Source organism: Beta vulgaris, chromosome 9 (genome assembly GCF_026745355.1).
Source record: "Beta vulgaris subsp. vulgaris cultivar EL10 chromosome 9, EL10.2, whole genome shotgun sequence".
NCBI lineage: Eukaryota > Viridiplantae > Streptophyta > Magnoliopsida > Caryophyllales > Amaranthaceae > Beta > Beta vulgaris.
In genome coordinates this window covers 55637375-55655246 of record NC_079210.1, presented here as the reverse complement: position 1 = coordinate 55655246, position 17872 = coordinate 55637375, and the positions used below count along the sequence as shown (strand labels likewise).

Below are 17872 nucleotides of genomic sequence, written 5' to 3'. Positions count from 1 at the left end.
TATGTTGCATATATATTAAAGAGTGTCATATGACACCGTTGATAGTAACACCTTATTATGTTAGTATAGATGATGATGTATAACTTAATTTTGAATATTTAATTACATGTTAGAACTTATCCATATATGTAAGGGTATTTTTAACTTGAAGGAGACTCACAATGATCATACTACTAGAATATTGTTTCAAAGATGAGGCGGAATGATATTCATTTCCAATTGTGACAAAAATGAGTTTTGCCATTAATTCTTTTCTTCTTTGTAAATATTTATAGTAGTAATTGGTTGGGTTAAAGACTTGAAGACCTCTTAGATAATTATAGTGCGTGCATTTTAATATGGTACTATCTGGTAGTTGGTTAAACTAGCCAAACATTTGTTTTTCTTTTTTAGCATATAAAATAGCCAACGAGTACTTATTAGAAAAAAATTCCAAAATCTTATATTACCAAAAAATACATAATAGGAGGTAGAGGTGGTAGTTCAGTGGAGTATCATCCTGAATTTTAGAACATTGTCCAATGTTCAAATCCTCATCCTAACAATATGTTGGGCATTTACTTCTGGGTTGTTTAGCCTTGTACCCAGCCTCTAAACTGGCATGTCCGGCAAGCTAATAACCTAACAGAGGTTGATCTTTGGACCAATTATCTTTCCTAATAAAAAGAGTACATAATAGTACAACTTTTAATAATTTGGTACTCCAAGCAACATGTTCACCTTTACTAAAAGAAAACATTTACACACAATATGAGCTTACATTTTATTATAGTAGGTAATAATCCAAACCTCACACTAGGAATTGGCAAGGAGCCATTACTACAATAACTCCTCTCCCAAAACAACATACATAGGAAACATGGATGACTTCTGCAGTGCTGCAGGAAACTCAAAACAAAGCATAGTATAGAACTGTAGACAGTAGAAAGTAGCAAGCATAAAGTCCTATATAGCAATCGTATGATATATTGATACATGCATATATATATCTTTTATGATCTCCAAGAGTGAGCCTGTTGAGAATCGAACCTAAGCCTTTCGCCTCGAATTCGGAAGCTTGAATACTTGCTCCAATCCTCTATCTCACGTTATGATACAGAGAAGATCATACATTCAATAAAATTTATATAGCACTCCTATATGAGAATGTTGAGGCCATATCATTAGCAGATAATTGATCATTAGTTGGAGCTTCATAACGCACTGGAGGGGCTGGTCTTGGATAATGTGGTGGTGGAAAATGTGGCCTCTCTAAAGCAATATTATTGTTTCCAACTTCCGTTGTAGATGTTACGTATCTCATGTTACAATTATTACCTGCATAGATGTATGACATCATTAGTTTTATATAACTGTTACATGATCATATAATTCTTATGTATCTGGTGGATGTCGTCTAACTTAGTTGGTAAAGTTTTATAATGGGGGTGGTACCAGCTAAGACTTGAGATCGGATCCTGTCTACATCATTACGCTTAGTCGTTCATTTACACCAAAAAAAATTGCATTATACCAATTTTTCCAAGGTTAAAAGTTCGTCTAATACTTTTTTTTTAGTTCGCACTTTTACATAAATATGACATTTCAACTTTCAAGTTTAATTTGTTAATACACAATCACAACTTTGATCACATATTTTTATTTATTTATTTGCAAAAGTTATAATAAATTGATGTTATATATTTTAACAATATACATTGAGACTAATTAGATACATTTTACTTCAGAACATTTGCAAAATTATGTGTACATATATTAATAGTTTTAAAGTCAAAATATTATTACTAAATGGATAAGTATGTATTATGAAAAAAGCATGTGAAATTTTAATGAGTTTTCCAACCATAACTAAAAATGAAATACTAATAAACAAAGCTAATTTTGCATTTAGTTAACGAAATAATTAAAATCAACTGGAGTAGAGTTTTTTTAGTTTTTGAAAGATTGTGCGACTGGGATGCATCTGGTCAGTGGTCAGTGGTCAATGGTCAACTGATCAATATGTCTTAACTCAAGATTCAAGAATATGAGCAAGAGGGATTTTGGGGGGCTGGTAATTGGGCTGGCCTTGCACTTAAGGTTGGTGGCCAAACCCAAGGCTCATATCATATAGTCATATGTACCTAACTTTGTACATGGTACGCGTAAAATCTCTTTATTTTATTTTTTTTCTCACTTTTCTGTGCATATCTGTCACTCTCAATGCACATTTTTGAACTTAAATATCTTTTATTATATATTAATAAAAATTATAACGATTGATTATTAATAATGTACTAATTGAGACGAATCAAACATGACCCTAGTTGACTATATTTTTTCTTATAAATTGAGAAGATTCTCTCTAAACTTGAATAATGTCAAGATTTTAAGTGAGAACGATAAAAAAAAAACAGAGGGAGTGCTTTATATTTTTAAAGAGTGGCAAGGAGATGTGTCAAAAGCCCAGCTATACCGGCAAGCTCTTCGGAGGGAGGGGGGGGGGGGGGAAGAGGGTAAGGATAAGGGAATCTCATCCTTAAAACGTCTCTAGTGTGATCCCTCTTTTGCGCAAATGCAGTGATTGACACAGGACCGGTTGTGAATAAGGTGGAGCGCTTACTGTCATCCGAGCTGAGTTCCATGCTGGCGGAACCTTTCAGACGCGAGGAAGTTTCAGAAGCTCTCAAACAAATGCATCCAACCAAGGCTCCGGGACCGGATGGTTTGTGCGCGATGTTTTATCAGAAATACTGGGCGACAGTGGGTGATGATGTAACAAAAAAAGTGCTTGACTTCTTGAATAATGGAGGTAACATTAGTGATTTAAATCATACCTATCTTGTTTTAATTCCCAAGAAAAAAGAGTGTGAGACCCCCGCGGATTATAGACCCATTAGCCTTTGCAATGTTATTTACAAACTTGCCTCTAAAGTACTTGCAAACCGTCTCAAAAAAGTCCTTCCGAGTATTATTAATGCGTCACAGAGTGGTTTTGTCCCTGGTAGATTGATCACAGATAATATTTTGGTCGCCTATGAGTGTTTCCACTACTTGAGGAAAAAGAAGAAAGGGAAGGAGGGGTTTATGGGACTCAAACTCGATATGAGTAAAGCTTATGATAGAGTAGAGTGGGTTTTCCTTGAAGAAATGATGCAGAAACTGGGGTTCCCGGATATTTTTGTGCGACTTATTCTGGAATGTGTGACTACATCCTCTTTCTCGATTTTGTTGAATGGTCAGCCTACTCGGCAATTTCGGCCAACTCGGGGCCTCCGGCAGGGTGATCCTTTATCACCCTTTCTTTTCATTATATGTGCAGAAGGCTTCTCTACGCTGCTCCGAGATGCAGAAGCAAGGAAGGAAATTCATGGGTTGAAGATTGGGAAAAAAGTGGATGCCATATCTCACCTCTTTTTTGCAGATGATAGTTTGTTGTTCACAAGGGCAAATGAAGGAGAGGCCGAAAAGATTCTTGAAATTCTCACCACCTATGAAGCGGCTTCGGGACAGAAGTTGAATATGGAGAAATCGGAAGTGACTTTTAGCCGAAATATTGAACAAGAAAAGCAACAATCGCTTCAGACGAAGTTATCCTGTAAGGCTGTGGAGAGTCACGATAAGTATCTGGGGCTACCAACTTTTGTTAGTGGCTCTAAGAAGAAGGTTTTTAAACATATTCACGAGCGTGTGCTGAAAAAGCTTAAAGGGTGGAAAGAGGGTTTTATGTCTCAAGCAGGAAGAGAGGTATTGATTAAAGCTGTTGCACAAGCCTTACCAACATATGCTATGCAGTGTTTCAAGTTACCTGTAACAATGTTAACTGAGATTGAGGGTCTATTTAGAAGTTTTTTCTGGGGGCAAAAAAAAGATGAAAGGAAGATGGCTTGGGTGGGGTGGACAAAGATGTATGATGCGAAAAAAGGTGGAGGGATGGGAATGAGAAATTTGCAGGTGTTTAATGACGCATTGTTAGCGAAACAAGCTTGGCGCATATTACGATACCCGAACTCACTGATGGCTAAGACACTGAAGGGTAAGTACTTCCCAAACAGCTCCTTCTTGGAAGCCAAGCTGAGCCCGATGGCTAGCTTCACGTGGCGTTCCATTTGGGCTGCTCGTGACTTATTACAAAAGGGGCTAAGGAAGGTGGTGGGGAGTGGACATAGCGTGGATATATGGGCAGATCCCTGGGTCCCTAACTTGACCAATTTCCGCCCTATGCTGACTACTAGAACTGTACCGGAAGAGACGCGCAAAGTTAGTGACATTATATGTAATGGAAGATGGGATACCACTAAACTTCACTCTCTCTTTCATCCTTGGGAAATTGAGGCCATTACTCGCATCCCGATATCGCAGGTTGTAACGGAGGACAAATGGGCGTGGCATTTAACGAAGCATGGAGAATTCACAGTCCGGAGTGCGTACTTTCAAGCACTTGAGGCGAAGAAGATCGTAACAGCCTCATCATCGAAGGGGAAGGCAGGGGGTATTTGGACGAAGTTGTGGAAAGCTCATGTACCCACTAAAATCAAAAATTTTGGGTGGAGGGCCCTTCATAATGGCCTGGCAGTGAAGGACAACTTGGTGCGAAGAGGCTTGGGGGATGATAAAAGGTGTCCGACATGTGGCGAGGGGGAGGAAACCACAATGCACACTCTTGTCCTGTGCGGTGAAGCGCGGTTGATATGGCGCCTTTCTCCACTCCGGTTAGATATCCAAGGGGCTGAAAGGATGGACTTCTTCCAATGGTGTGAACACCTTGTACAGGTTGTGAGGGAGGACAGCTGGTGGGACTTATTTTGGAGCTTGCTTTGGGGGATATGGCTCAGGCGTAACGCATGGAATTTTGACCGAAAACGTGTCGAGCTTAGGGAAGTCAGCGAGCGCGCACTTAGATGCACTCTCGAGTTTAAAGAGGTGAATGAGAATGACAAGGCAAGTAGGGGCGAGTTGGATAAAGGGGGAAGAAAGTGGCAGAGGCCTAGGGAAGGAACCTTTAAACTCAATGTTGATGCAGCAGTGTTTGAGGAAGGTAGAATTGGCTATGGTGGTGTGGTCAGGGACTGTCTGGGTGAGGTGGTCATGGCGTGTTGTGGCACTCTTGAAGGCAGGTTTGAGGCGGATATTGCAGAGGCGTTGGCCGCTCGTTCAGCTCTCGCGCTTGTGTGGGAGGCGGGCTATCGAGTGAGCATAGTGGAGAGCGATTGTCTCAAATTAGTAGCGCACCTACAAAAGAAATCAGTGGAGATATCTAGTTTCGGTAATATTGTTCAGGACATCCTAGCTTTTAGTACTGGCAGGCCTTGTCTTTCCTTTATGCATATTTGTAGAAGTGGTAACAAGGTTGCGCATAGTCTTGCGAAGATGAGTAGATCCCTTTATTCCACTCGTGTGTGGCTAGATGACTACCCTATAGAAATTCAATCTTGTATTTCGGAGGATTTGATTAATGATGAATATTAGTGGTGTGTGTTTTCCCGTCAAAAAAAAAAACAGTTCTATTGTATCATAATAATTTGATTACGGTGTAATAATTATCCAACCTTCCAATGTTCTATCAAATTATGCTATTTGTAGAAGATAAATGAACACTAAAATTGAAATAAAGTAGGTTTTTTTACGGAAGCGATGTTAAACAAATACTCCCTCCGTCCTATAATATAGTGCCTACTTCATTTTTGGTGGGTCAAACTTTAAAATCTTTGACCGAATATTTTCATTTGTATATATAAAAAAAAAACATATTAATGTGGGATCTTGTTAGATTCGTCTCGATGTGTAGTTTCATAATATCAACTTTTTATATTTTTTATTAATACGAAATTGAAGATATTAAAGGTCAAAGTTATGTTTTGGAGACCATGTAAAAAAGAAACAAGCAATGGGAAGGATGGAGTATATGAAAGTACAAAAAAAAATCACTCACTTGAATCTACACCATAACGTGTTGGAGAAGCTGGCTCTGGATAAGGTGGCGGCGAACTTGCAGGCCTCTCTAAATCTCTCAAAGAATCAACATAATAACGGTTATCAGCACCTCCTGCAACATGCATACAAAATCAAGAATAAGTATCTTAAGTATGATAACATGGTAGCTATTAGCCTATTATTAAAAGTTCAAACCTTGCAAATTAGGGTTCTATATGATCAATCCTTAATTTCAATTGAATAACCTTAACGATGATCATTAAGATTTATGAAATGGGGAAGTATAATATGAGTAAAGAAAAATAGCATAAACATGATCATGAAGTATTATATTAACATCATTTTACCAGCAAGCCTAGCAGCTTCAGCAATTGTGGATGCTGGGATGTAAGAAATGAAGGACATGAGAATAATAGAGGTGATTAAAAAAGGTTTCACCATGTTGATCGACTTAGTTTTTTTAAGAGCACTGAGGATCCTAGGAAACAAAGGATTTTTTAGAAACAAATGTTCAAGAGGTGTGTATTTATATACTATATAATATGTCGATTTCAATTCCATGCAATATGCAATAATGTTACACATAGTACGTAAATACATGCACTATTGCACCATCAAATCCTTGTTGCACGATCGAACTTTTCTTTACAAAAGAAAAATGGTCCTGCAACAATCTTTACCTTTACTAAAGCTGTTTTTCTCGTACAGATGGCCCATGCAAAGTTGAAAATCCTATCTTAGGACTTCTAGAACTTAAGGGGTCGTTTGGTTCGAATTAGGAAATGGAAACGGAGTGGAATGGAGATAAGGGTGGAATGACAATGAAATATGTTATTTTTAACATTTGTTTGTTTCAACTCAAGAATGGAAACATTTTTCTACTACTCCCTTTCTCATTGTTTGGTTCACATTTCTAATGGATTCATATTTTTTAATATTATCATAATACCCTAAAAATTATAACTTTCTAGAACACGATAATTTTCTACCCACATCAAAATAATTCAATCCCATTTCATGAGTCAAACAAAATCGATATACCTAAAATCAATATTTTTCCGACATACATGAAAACTTAGGATCACAAAAAAGCAAAAAAAAAAAGAAAAGAAAAAGAAACAGCAGGCACTATGGGTATGTTGTAATATAATTTGTGTTGAATGTAAGGGCTACACCGTAAGGTCTGTTTGCAATGTAAAGGAGGACATTTATCTACATCTCATTTTTTGTTTTTCAGAGTGAGATTTCTTCGATTACGGAGATAATATACACTATACATACTAAAAAACATCATCACTTGAGATATTGTTAGATATAGTTCATGCATATTTTCGCCAATCTCTTCGATTATACCGCCGATTCGAACATCTGCCATTGTTGATTTGAGTGAAAGTGTTGAAATTTTAACTGGGAAATTCGTCTAATTTTTGTAAATTGGGAAACCCTATTTTTTTTGGATTTGTTTTGAAGACATGGAAGAGAGAGGGGTGCGAACAGAGGAGAGAGAAAGAGGTGCGAACAGAGGAGAGAGAGAGGTGCGAGGAGAGAGAGAGAGGGGTGCGAACAGAAGAGAGAGAGGTGTGGACAGAGGAGAGATAGTGAGTTGTTTGAGGAAGGTAACAGATTGTTTCCTTTGGTGAGAGGAGGGTTTCAAATTAATGGATTCAGAATTGGGCTAGTAAGGGAGTGAAATAAGTTAGCAACCCAACCAAACATATTAAAAGGGAGTCCATTACCTTAATCCGTTTCTAAGCCCAAAAAACCTCTAACCAAACAGGCCCTAAGAGTGTTTATTTTTATTGAACTTCTTTTTTTTGTTCAAGAAGGTAACAATAACATTAAAGCAACTTAGTCATGGCTCTCAAATAGCTTCACACAATCTGATCTAACAAGAGTTTAACAAAAACTAGGGGGAAAAGGAACGTCTGATCTCTAGTTTCATTCATCCTATCCAAAGTCTTCCTACAATTTTTTGCAAGTTCATCAATAGTTGGTTATTGAACGAACTTAACTTATTTGAACTTATCAGACTTTATATCTGAACTAATCTAAACGTATAAGATCACTTTAAATTAACTTTTTTTGTTTTAATAAGGTTGAAAATAAGGCGAACATAACATGCTCATAAAAACAGGATTCGATCCCAAATCTTAGGTACCTGCCCAAAACTTTACCAACTAAGTTAGATGACAATCAATTATGTAACTTTATGTTAGCCTTAACAGTTTAGTTAACAAATGATTATGGAACTACGTTAATCGTAACTTAATTGTTAAGAATCGGTTAACTTTACAAACCTAGCTCTTTTGGCACACTTGTGTGGACGCCAGTAAAAAGGATCTAAAGTTCTATGATTTATTTGTTAGGAGGTTGCATATACAAACATGCATCACAATTTAAATGTGACATGCACTTGTCTACTTTAACTATCCTCTCTTTTGGATAAGTGTCCCCTTTTGCTTTCTTCTCTCTTTTTTTACAATTTATGTATTTCCTTGCACCTTTCTTATTCTATGATTGATGTTTATCCCTCGTGCTTTTTATCTTCTTTTTCGTTTCACATAGTTATTTGTCTATTAATAAAATAATTACATAATAAAAGGTGTCATTAATAGAAATGTATGTTCAATATCTGTATATGTATGGTGGAAAAGTGAAGGTGTTATAAGTAAATATATATAATAGCTAAAGCAAGTGTCATATATAGATAGGATGAGATCACATGTTTCATTGTGCGTCTCAACTTATATCCCATCTTCCCATAAGTTTGACACAACATAGTTTGAAGTTGGTTAAGGATATATAGTTGATCAACGAGTGACTTATAGATTGTTGGGTATTGATGTGGAGATGGTAAATAGAGTGGCGTGTGTGTTTGGTGTGTGTATGGAATAGCAACATAAAGCTCATGCAACCCGCAGGTTTTGGAAGCCTTCTCACACCCACGTCCGCAGCCGAAGAGGGTGGAAGAGACTCGAACTTTCTGCCAGCCCACATAAAATTTCGCCCAGCATCATTTGCTTCTTCTTTTCGGTTTTCTTGTTTTACTTTAGTTTCCTTAGTTAATTAGGATGCCTAAATTATAACCCTATTATAAATATGTTTGTAGCGGTTATTATTCATGTGATGCCAAAATATAAGAGAGAAAAATATTCTTCAATCTAGAGAGACTAGAGAACCTAGAGAGAGAGGTCTGAGAGTTTAGAGAGATTAAAGATTTCTCCTTGTATCATCATCTCATATTAAAAAACCCAGTGCAGTTTTCGTGGTCTTGTCCCTATTCAAAGGGTTTCCACGTTAAATTTTCGTGTGTTCTTTATTGCTTTTTTTTCTTATTTCCTTCGTATATTATACTTTATTGTTCGACTTATTAGCGCCTATGATACATATTCCTAACAAGTGATATCAAGAGCTAGGTTGAATCGTTGTGTGGTTGGATCGTGCTGAATAGGTATAATGGATCACATAAAGGTGAGGATCGATAAATTCGATGGTAAGCATTTCAGTTTCTGGAAGATGCAGATTGAGGATTATCTATACCAGAAAGACTTATACCAACCTCTGTCAGAAAAGAAGCCTGCTGCAATTAAAGATGAAGATTAGGCAACATTGGATCGAAAAGGACTAGGTGTGGTTCGGTTGACATTAGCAAAGAGTGTTGCTTTTAATGTCAAGGACGTTAAAACAACGGTGGGGTTGATCAAGACTCTTTCAGACATGTACGAGAAGCCTTATGTTGTGAATAAGGTATATTTGATGCGTTGTTTGTTTGAACTTGAGATGATTGTTGGTGAATCTGCTGCTGACTTTATTAATGAATTTAGTACAATTATTAATCAATTGGCCTCTGTGAAAATTACCTTTGAAGATGAGGTAAAAGCTTTGATTTTTTTTCTCTTTACCAAAAGAGTGCGAGACCGTAGTTGCTGCCTTTAGTGATTCCATAGGGAAGGAAGCAGTAAAGTTGGATGATGTTAGGGATTTGGTATTGAGTGAGAGTACTCGCATAAGGATTCCAGAGAATCATCCGGTGGAGCATATAGCATTGAGGGTATAGGGAAGAGACAACATGGGAGATCTAAACGGGGAAAATTCAGGGAAAGAGCAGTGGAAGACTTGGTAAGTCAAAAGTGGAGTATTGGGGAAGAAAAAGAAGAATGAGGATCAAGATAGTGATGAAGAGAGTGATGCTTCGACAAACTGTGTAACGGAGTATGTTTCTGATGCTTTGGTGGTAAGAAGTGCAGAGAGCTCAACTGGTTCATGGATCTCGGATTTGGGTTCTTCGTTTCATTCTTCGCCTTGTAAGGAGTTTTTTCAAAATCTGAAATTTGAGAAACTCGGAAAAGTGTACCTTGCATATGATAGACCATTTGAGATTGAAGGCAAGGGAGACGTGAGCGTGAAGCTTGCAAGTGGGGATGTGTTTGAGTTGAAGGATATCAAGTTCATCCGTGACTTGAAGAAAAACTTGATATCAATTAGTCAACTTGACAAGTCCGGCTACAAGGTAGTTTTCGAAGGTGTTTCCTGGAAAGTTGCTAAGGGTGTTATGGTATTAGCTCGAGGTGCAAGTAAGGGAACGATGTACACCTTGGGGAACACGACAAAGGTAGTTAAGGAATGGATGAAGAAAACTTCACGAAGAGTGTCGTTCAATCAAAATTTTGTATACAGTAGGCCTGTGAAGAAGAACCGTGGTGGTAAAGTCGGTGTCTCTTCGACTAAAGTGGATTGTGGAACGAACATGGTGAAAAAGGCATACATGAGTGTGGTGCGTGAGAAGTCGAGCCTAGAGAAAGATGTTTTGTTCAGGTGCGAGCATTGTCGGGATACTCGTAGAACTATGAAGAGTCCTTATGGTTCGCATTGTGATAGAGACTCCGGGTCGAGTGAGGCCTCGGTGTTGCTTTCTCTGTGAGTAGGAAGTGTGGTTCTTCACTAGGTGAAGTATAGAGAGTGATGATGACAAGTTGAGATTGTGCTACATATTTATTGGGGGTTATGTTCTTCACTTTTACCGATCTTCAGATGGGAAATTGTTGGGTATTGATATGGAGATGGTAAATGGAGTGGCGTGTGTGTTTGTGTGGAGTGTAGCTTGGTGTATGTCACTAGTGGAAAAATGAATAAGGGCTGCGCTAAAAAAGACATGTAGGGCTGCCCTTTTTGACAGCAGCCCTTTCAGTAGCAGCCCTTCACTTTTTAAGTAGGGCTGCGCTAGAAAAGCGCAGCCCTTAAGCTAGAAGGGCTGCGCTAGTTAGGAAAAAGCGCAGCCCTTCTAGCCCAGAAGGGCTGCGCTAGTTAGGAAAAAGCGCAGCCCTTCTAGCTCTAGAAGGGCTGCGCTTTTTCCTAGCTAGCGCAGCCTTTCCTACCAAAAAAAAATAAAAAAAAAAATTTTTTTTGACATTTTTTTACTCATAATCTCACATTTTCTGAAATTAAACAGAAGAGAAGAGAAACGAAACGAAAATACTAAACCCAAAACAATAAAAAGAATGAAACGAAAATGAAAAAAAGGAACAAAAACTAATATACAAAGAGAAGTATACAAGAACATTAATCAAAACAAAGATGAAAATACAAGAAATTATATACAAAGAGAAGTATACAAGAACATTAATCAAAATAAACAAAGAGAAGTATACAAGAACATTAATCAAAATAAACAAAGAGAATTATATAAGAACATTAATCAAAACAAAGAGAAGTATACAAGAACATTAATCAAAATATATAAACAAAGAGAAGTATACAAGAACATTATAGATCTGAAAATACAAGAACTACCTCCAAACATTAACCTAATAATGTTTAAATACATAAAACAAAACCCTAATACATAATTTAAGGGAAAAAAATTTCGGAAAAACTTAAAATGGCTATTTGGAGGCTTAAACGAACTCGGATGGCTTAAAAAGCCTAAACGTCACGGCTAGCGGTGTGTTTGACTCGTTGGCTCGTTCCGCTTCCGAAAAGGTATCACAATAGGCAATCGGACTCCGTCGCCATGTTTAGTGCAAATCATTTCAAGGTTTTGTCGCAAATGTTTATGGGAGTTTTTGAGAGAGAAGAGAGGATGAGAGAGAAAGAGGATGAGAGAGAAGGAGGAAAGGAATAATGAGGGACGTGAGAGAGGAGAGAGAATGAGGGATAATATATTTGACGAATCCCCGCTCAATATTTCAAAGCCCGCGATTCCGAAATTTCAAATTTTTTAAGGAAGGGCTGCGCTTTTTTAAAAAAGCGCAGCCCTACTAAGCAGAAGGGCTGCGCCTTTTAAAAAAGCGCAGCCCTACTAAGTGAAGGGCTGCGCTTTTTAAAAAAGCGCAGCCCTTCACTTAGTAGGGCTGCGCTTTTTTAAAAGGCGCAGCCCTTCTTACCTACAGAAGGGCTGCGCTTTTTTAAAAAAGCGCAGCCCTACTAGTGAAGGGCTGCGCTTTTTTCAAAATGCGCAGCCCTTCTGCTTAGTAGGGCTGCGCTTTTTTAAAAAAGCGCAGCCCTTCACTAGTAGGGATGCGCTTTTACGAAAAGCGCAGCCCTTCCTGTGCAGCCCTTTCTGTTTTTTCCCCTAGTGTGTGTATAGAGTAACAGCATAAATCTCACACATCCCGCAGGTTTTGGAAGCCTTCTCACACCCTCAACCTAGGAGGATGGAAGAGACTCGAACTTTCTGCCATCTTGGAGGTTTTAACCTACGCCCGCAGGAAATTCCGCCCAACATCATTTGCTTCTTCTTTTCGGTTTTCTTGGTTTATTATAGTTTTCTTGGTTATAATTAGGATGCCTAAATTATAACCCTAGTATATATACGTTTATATCTGTCATTGTTCATGTGATGCCAAAATATAAGAGAGAGAAATATTCTTCAATTTAGAGAGACTAGAGAACCTAAAGAGAGGTCAGACAATCCCGAAAGATTAAAAATTTCTCCTTTGTATCATCATCTCATATTAGAAGTCCTAGTGCAGTGTTCATGATTGTATCCCTGTTCAAAGGGTTTTCACGTTAAATCTTCGTGTGTTCTTTATTGCTTAGTTTCTTATTTTCTTCGTATATTATACTTTATTGTTCGATTTGTTAGCGCCTACAATACATATTCCTTACATAGATGTTGCTGGATCAAACAAGCCAATAACTTGAACGTCTTTGGTTGGTGGATTACATGGCAAAGCAGAAAACTAGAAAATCCAATATTTATTGTAGATTTTGTGCAACAAACCATCAATAAACTGTATATTTGCAATAAACCATACAAATAGAGCTTTTAAACTCCCACAAGGGATACTAACAAATCAAACTAACTCTAAACTCTCACTAGTGGAGACAAAAAGAACCCAATAATTGGGTAGAAGACTCTCAAACAAAAAGAGAAAAGAGAATTATTATTAACGAAAACTAGAAAAATAAGTGTATATAACGACTACAAATTGGGGTTTACCACCATTGAAAAGAATGGTGGCAGTCTCGAACTAGACGAAAATGGGCTAGGATTTATAGGGAGAAAAAAGAGAGAAAGAAAGAAGCGACTAGGAATTCTAAGAAGAAAGGGATCTTATTAAGTTTCTTTTTTTTGTTGGTGTTAGAGAGGTCACAAGGACAAGAGATGAGAATTTATCCCAAGATTTTGCTGGAACTGGCGGAGAAGCTCTAACTAACTAAATTATCCCTCACCCTCATCTTGTTAAATTTCTAATAATATGGAATTTCTTTTAATTTGTCACAATATGTAAAATTGTAATTTGTAATTTTTTTATAAATTTACTAATGCGTGTCTAAAGATATTAGTAATATTTAAAATCGTGCCATGGAGATAACTTATTATTTAAATTTTACATCGCAACCAACATAAATTTAAGACATATATAGTCTAGTTATTACAAACTCTAGATCTCAATAAGAGTGAGCTCTTGACTCTTCATTAGCTTTTTTTTAGCCACGAAGAAAAGCAACATATATCTCGTTGCAACATATATTCAAACAAGAAGGCGTAGTGTAAACATCATACAGTAGTATAACAGGCTATAGCGACCTTATTTCGACATATATACAACATTAAAATATTCAAGCAATATATTATATACTCATTACTTATAGAGGAATGATAAAACACTTATTGTGAGCTGTCAGAATATTTACTCACAATATTATTATTTTTCAAAAATTATTTTTATGTAATATAAAAAATTTTATGACTAAATAAAAATATAAAAAGGCAACTTTAAAAAGTGAACATGTGATTTCTGACATAAAACAAAAAAATTACATCGATTTACGTGTCTATTCAGCTTTTGTCCTCAAAAAAAATACATTTGCTTATTTGTAAGAATCCTTGTTTGTGTGTTCAAAGCCCTGTTTATTGATGAACCAACCCCTGTTGTGTCTTTGAAACCTCTGTTTGTGTATGTAAATGTGTTGAAATGACCATATTGTCCTTATTAAACATGTGATCTCGGCCAAAAAGCAAAAATTTATATTGATTTGCGTGTCCTATTTAGCTTTTGTCTTCAAAAGTACAATTGGTTATGTATAAGAACTCGTGTTTGTGTGTTTTTGAAACTCTAATTATTGATAAATTAACCTCTTTTTTTTTAGTTTGATACACTTGTTATTATTAAATCAACCCTTATATATTTGTGTGAGTGAACAAACTGACCACTCATAATGAACGTTTAATCACTACTCTCACTCCTTTTTTGCGGCAAATCTAGTTATCTAGATAATTAATTCTATCACTTAGAAAGCTACGTAACGCTCTGGCCGGTGGGGATGCTTTGGATGAGATGGTGGTTGTCTTTGGTGGACACTTTTATCGAAGTATATATATTCAAGTAAAGTACCTGTTGTTTAAATAACCTGCATCACACAAACTTCTTGAAAATTTAAGGGTTTTGTGTCATGCGTCAAATATGAAATTTATTAGAGGTGTTCATCAAAAGGTAACCGTACTAAAATGACATTTTGGTTCGGTAATCAAAAGTTTCAATTTGTTCTTTTTATGAATCGTAAATGCCTTAAACCGGTTGTCGCTTAACCGGATAATCGTGATTCTGTACGGCTTTCCGATTAATCATTAACCAATATTCAAGCTATACTATTATATTTTATGAACACCCCTATGCTCTACCGGGATATAAAACGAATCTCTAATTTCGTGCATTAATAGCTAATTTAATTTTTTTATTAAAAATAGTTGAAAAATGAATTAACTTTCTTAAATACTAGCTTCACATACTTCAACATTATTTTCATTTTTAACAAGGCCGAGACAACTTAGATTTAAAAGAATATATAGTAAAGATATATCAAGGATAAAGCTAAAATAAGCTATGAAAAAAAAAAGTATATAGATTAGAAGAAAAAATCTTGGATCAACAAATGTATTATCTATTAAACTCAAAGAACTTCAAAAGTAAGAAAATATATATAGGTGGTGCTCTTTAAAATTGGAGGCATTGAGGGAGCGCTCACTCTACTCATGCATCTGAGCATCTGAGACCCCTCTGCTGAATCATCTATCAAATTGTTATATATTAGTCTGATTAAACCTTTTAATTATTGTCACATGCAATTATTTTAAAATTTGTAGCATAACAATAATATTCAGGAATGGCTGTAGATCAGTACTTGAGCAACGTAGTGGTGTGGAGGGACCGGATATGGATACGAAGGTGGCGGGATTGCATGCCTCTCTAAGTGTCTCATAGAATTAATAAACCGGTTGTAAATACTCCCTGCGCCATGTATAAAATTTAGAATTGTATGTTGTAAGTTGTAACAACTAACAATGAGTAATTTTTGCTAATTACTAATGACGTTTTGGTTTAACTCTTCAAAAAAAAATGACGTTTTGGTTTAATGATAATGATTTAAATTGTTCAAATTCTTCCTTGTTATAGATATTTCGTTAACCTTTAAAATTTACAAGTGTTCAAATTAATGATGTAACAATAATATTATTGGAATTATTTAAATTAAAGACTTATAGTCATTGGATTTTCTATTTGCAATATATTAATTACATTACGATATTACAAATAGTTAAAGTTAAATATATATTTAGATATGAAAGTCATACATTTTTTTTAATCCATTGGAGCCACGAAGATAGTACATAAAAAGGGAGGGGTAATTCGAGCATGTGACCTATCGTTCACAACAGCTCAACATTAACCAATAGGCTAAGATATTCTTGGTATGAAAGTCATACATTGATATTGCTTTTATTGGTAATTGTATTGGTATATCTAATTACGTATCAATAAAACCCTTTGATAATTGTAGATATGCATAGAATTGAATCGAATATATTCTCTTCTATACTTCCTTCGTTTCATGCAACACTTTCAGTTTCACGTTTATCAATGCACAATCTACACCATTAATATCTCTAGTTATAATTTGGTAACAATTAAAATTATATATTAGATATTGGAACTGAGGAAATATTAATGAATAGGGATTGGTCAAAATAGATAAAATTTGTTTTAAAAAGAGCAAATTGAACAATAAGTATTGCAAGGAGGAACTATTATTTATCGAAATCAGGAAATTAAATAATCAATGAGCAATGAGTCCAAACATATATCCTTAATATTGTCCTTTTGTACAGCGAAACTAAGAGTGAACACCCTAAGCGCTGCCAAACCCGAGGGCTCGACGACCGCCTGAGTTGCCTCCGCGCCCTCACGGTGGTTGTCGAGCCCCTCCCCCCTTTTTTTTCCTGATTGATCCTCATCCCCTTCCTTCTGTATCTCCCATGTTCGTCGTCCCCTCCCCTTGTCTCCTTCCTCAATCGTCCCCCTATTTGTGTCTTCCTACGAGTCTTTTTCCTCCGTGTCTTCCTCCTTTCTGTCTTTCCCTTGTAGTTGCGTTGATCTCCCTTTACCTTCCCTGATGTTCATCGTTTTAAATTTCCCTTTTCCTCCTCGGTAGGTTTGTCGGTTTTCGCTTCCCCCTCCCCTATCTATTTGGTTCCCCTTTCCCCTCCCCCTGGTCTCAGTCTCCCTTCCTCGTTCCCCAGTGTTTGTCGTTTTTCACTCCCCTCCCCCGTAGCCCATAGGTGCGTCGGTCTTCCATTCCCCCTCTTCTATTTGTTGGACTTCCCTTTCCCCTCCCCCTGGTTTTCCGACTTCCCATTTCCCCGCCCCTTGGTTTTCGGGCTTCCCGTTCCACCTCCCCCCCTCCCCTCGATTTTCGGGCTTCCCCTTCCCCCTAGTTGTTGGGCGTCCCCTTCCTAGTTATGTCAGATATAAGTATGATGGTTTTTATCTTAGTATATGCGTGGAAATTTCCAAATAGTCGAAGTAATATAAGTTGTTTATTTCGAGTTGCTAAAGTTGTTCTTCTTGGATGGTTGTGGCAATCAAAAAGTGTTGTCAGTTGGATAAGGATGGTTAAAGTTATGTGTTGGCAAGCATGCACAGACAAGTGTGTCAACTTTCAAGTATTTAAAACAAAGGAAATATTTAATTTCTCAGCAAACAAAATTTACCAAAACAAAAAGCTCTGAATTAAAATGAAATAATTCTGAAAATAGGATTAGATATTGTAAACATGGTTACCTGGAACATGAAGCCTATCAGCTTCAGCAAATGAAGATGTTATAAGAAAGGAAATGAAAGATATGACAATAATAATATTGGTGATCAGCGAACTCTTCATCATGTTGGTTGACATTGCTTTGAGAATACTGAGAATCTTATGAAGTTCTTACTAAAGACCTAGCTAAAGAGGTGTGTAAGAGTATTAATATATATAGGAAGTTTCAACTCCATGCAATAATGTGCATGTAGTAGGTGAATACATGGACATCAAATGATCAACTGAACTTGCATTATTGGACATTATTTTTTAGATTTTTACATATACCACGAAAACTAATAATGCAACCTTATCATTTTGTTGCATGAGGATGAAAGCACACACATGGTGCCTTGTAGACACGAAAACACGACAT

General features: G+C 36.6%; 1 protein-coding gene across 2 annotated transcripts; it reads right to left on the bottom strand.

The window, feature by feature from the left end:
* Window positions 1-669: 669 nt before the first annotated feature.
* Window positions 670-17615, bottom strand: LOC104904982 (uncharacterized). 2 transcript variants are annotated; one of them, XM_010693419.4, is made up of 3 exons: window positions 17478-17615; window positions 5912-6025; window positions 670-1317 (listed from the first exon to the last, which is right to left on the bottom strand). In XM_010693419.4, the coding sequence occupies exons 1-3, from the start codon at window positions 17590-17592 to the stop codon at window positions 1124-1126; spliced, it is 423 nt and encodes a 140-aa protein (XP_010691721.2). In that variant the 5' UTR covers window positions 17593-17615; the 3' UTR covers window positions 670-1123. The 2 variants fall into 2 exon arrangements, with proteins under 2 accessions (XP_010691721.2, XP_010691723.2); XM_010693421.4 differs by lacking the exon at window positions 17478-17615 and adding an exon at window positions 6261-6428.
* Window positions 17616-17872: the final 257 nt, after the last annotated feature.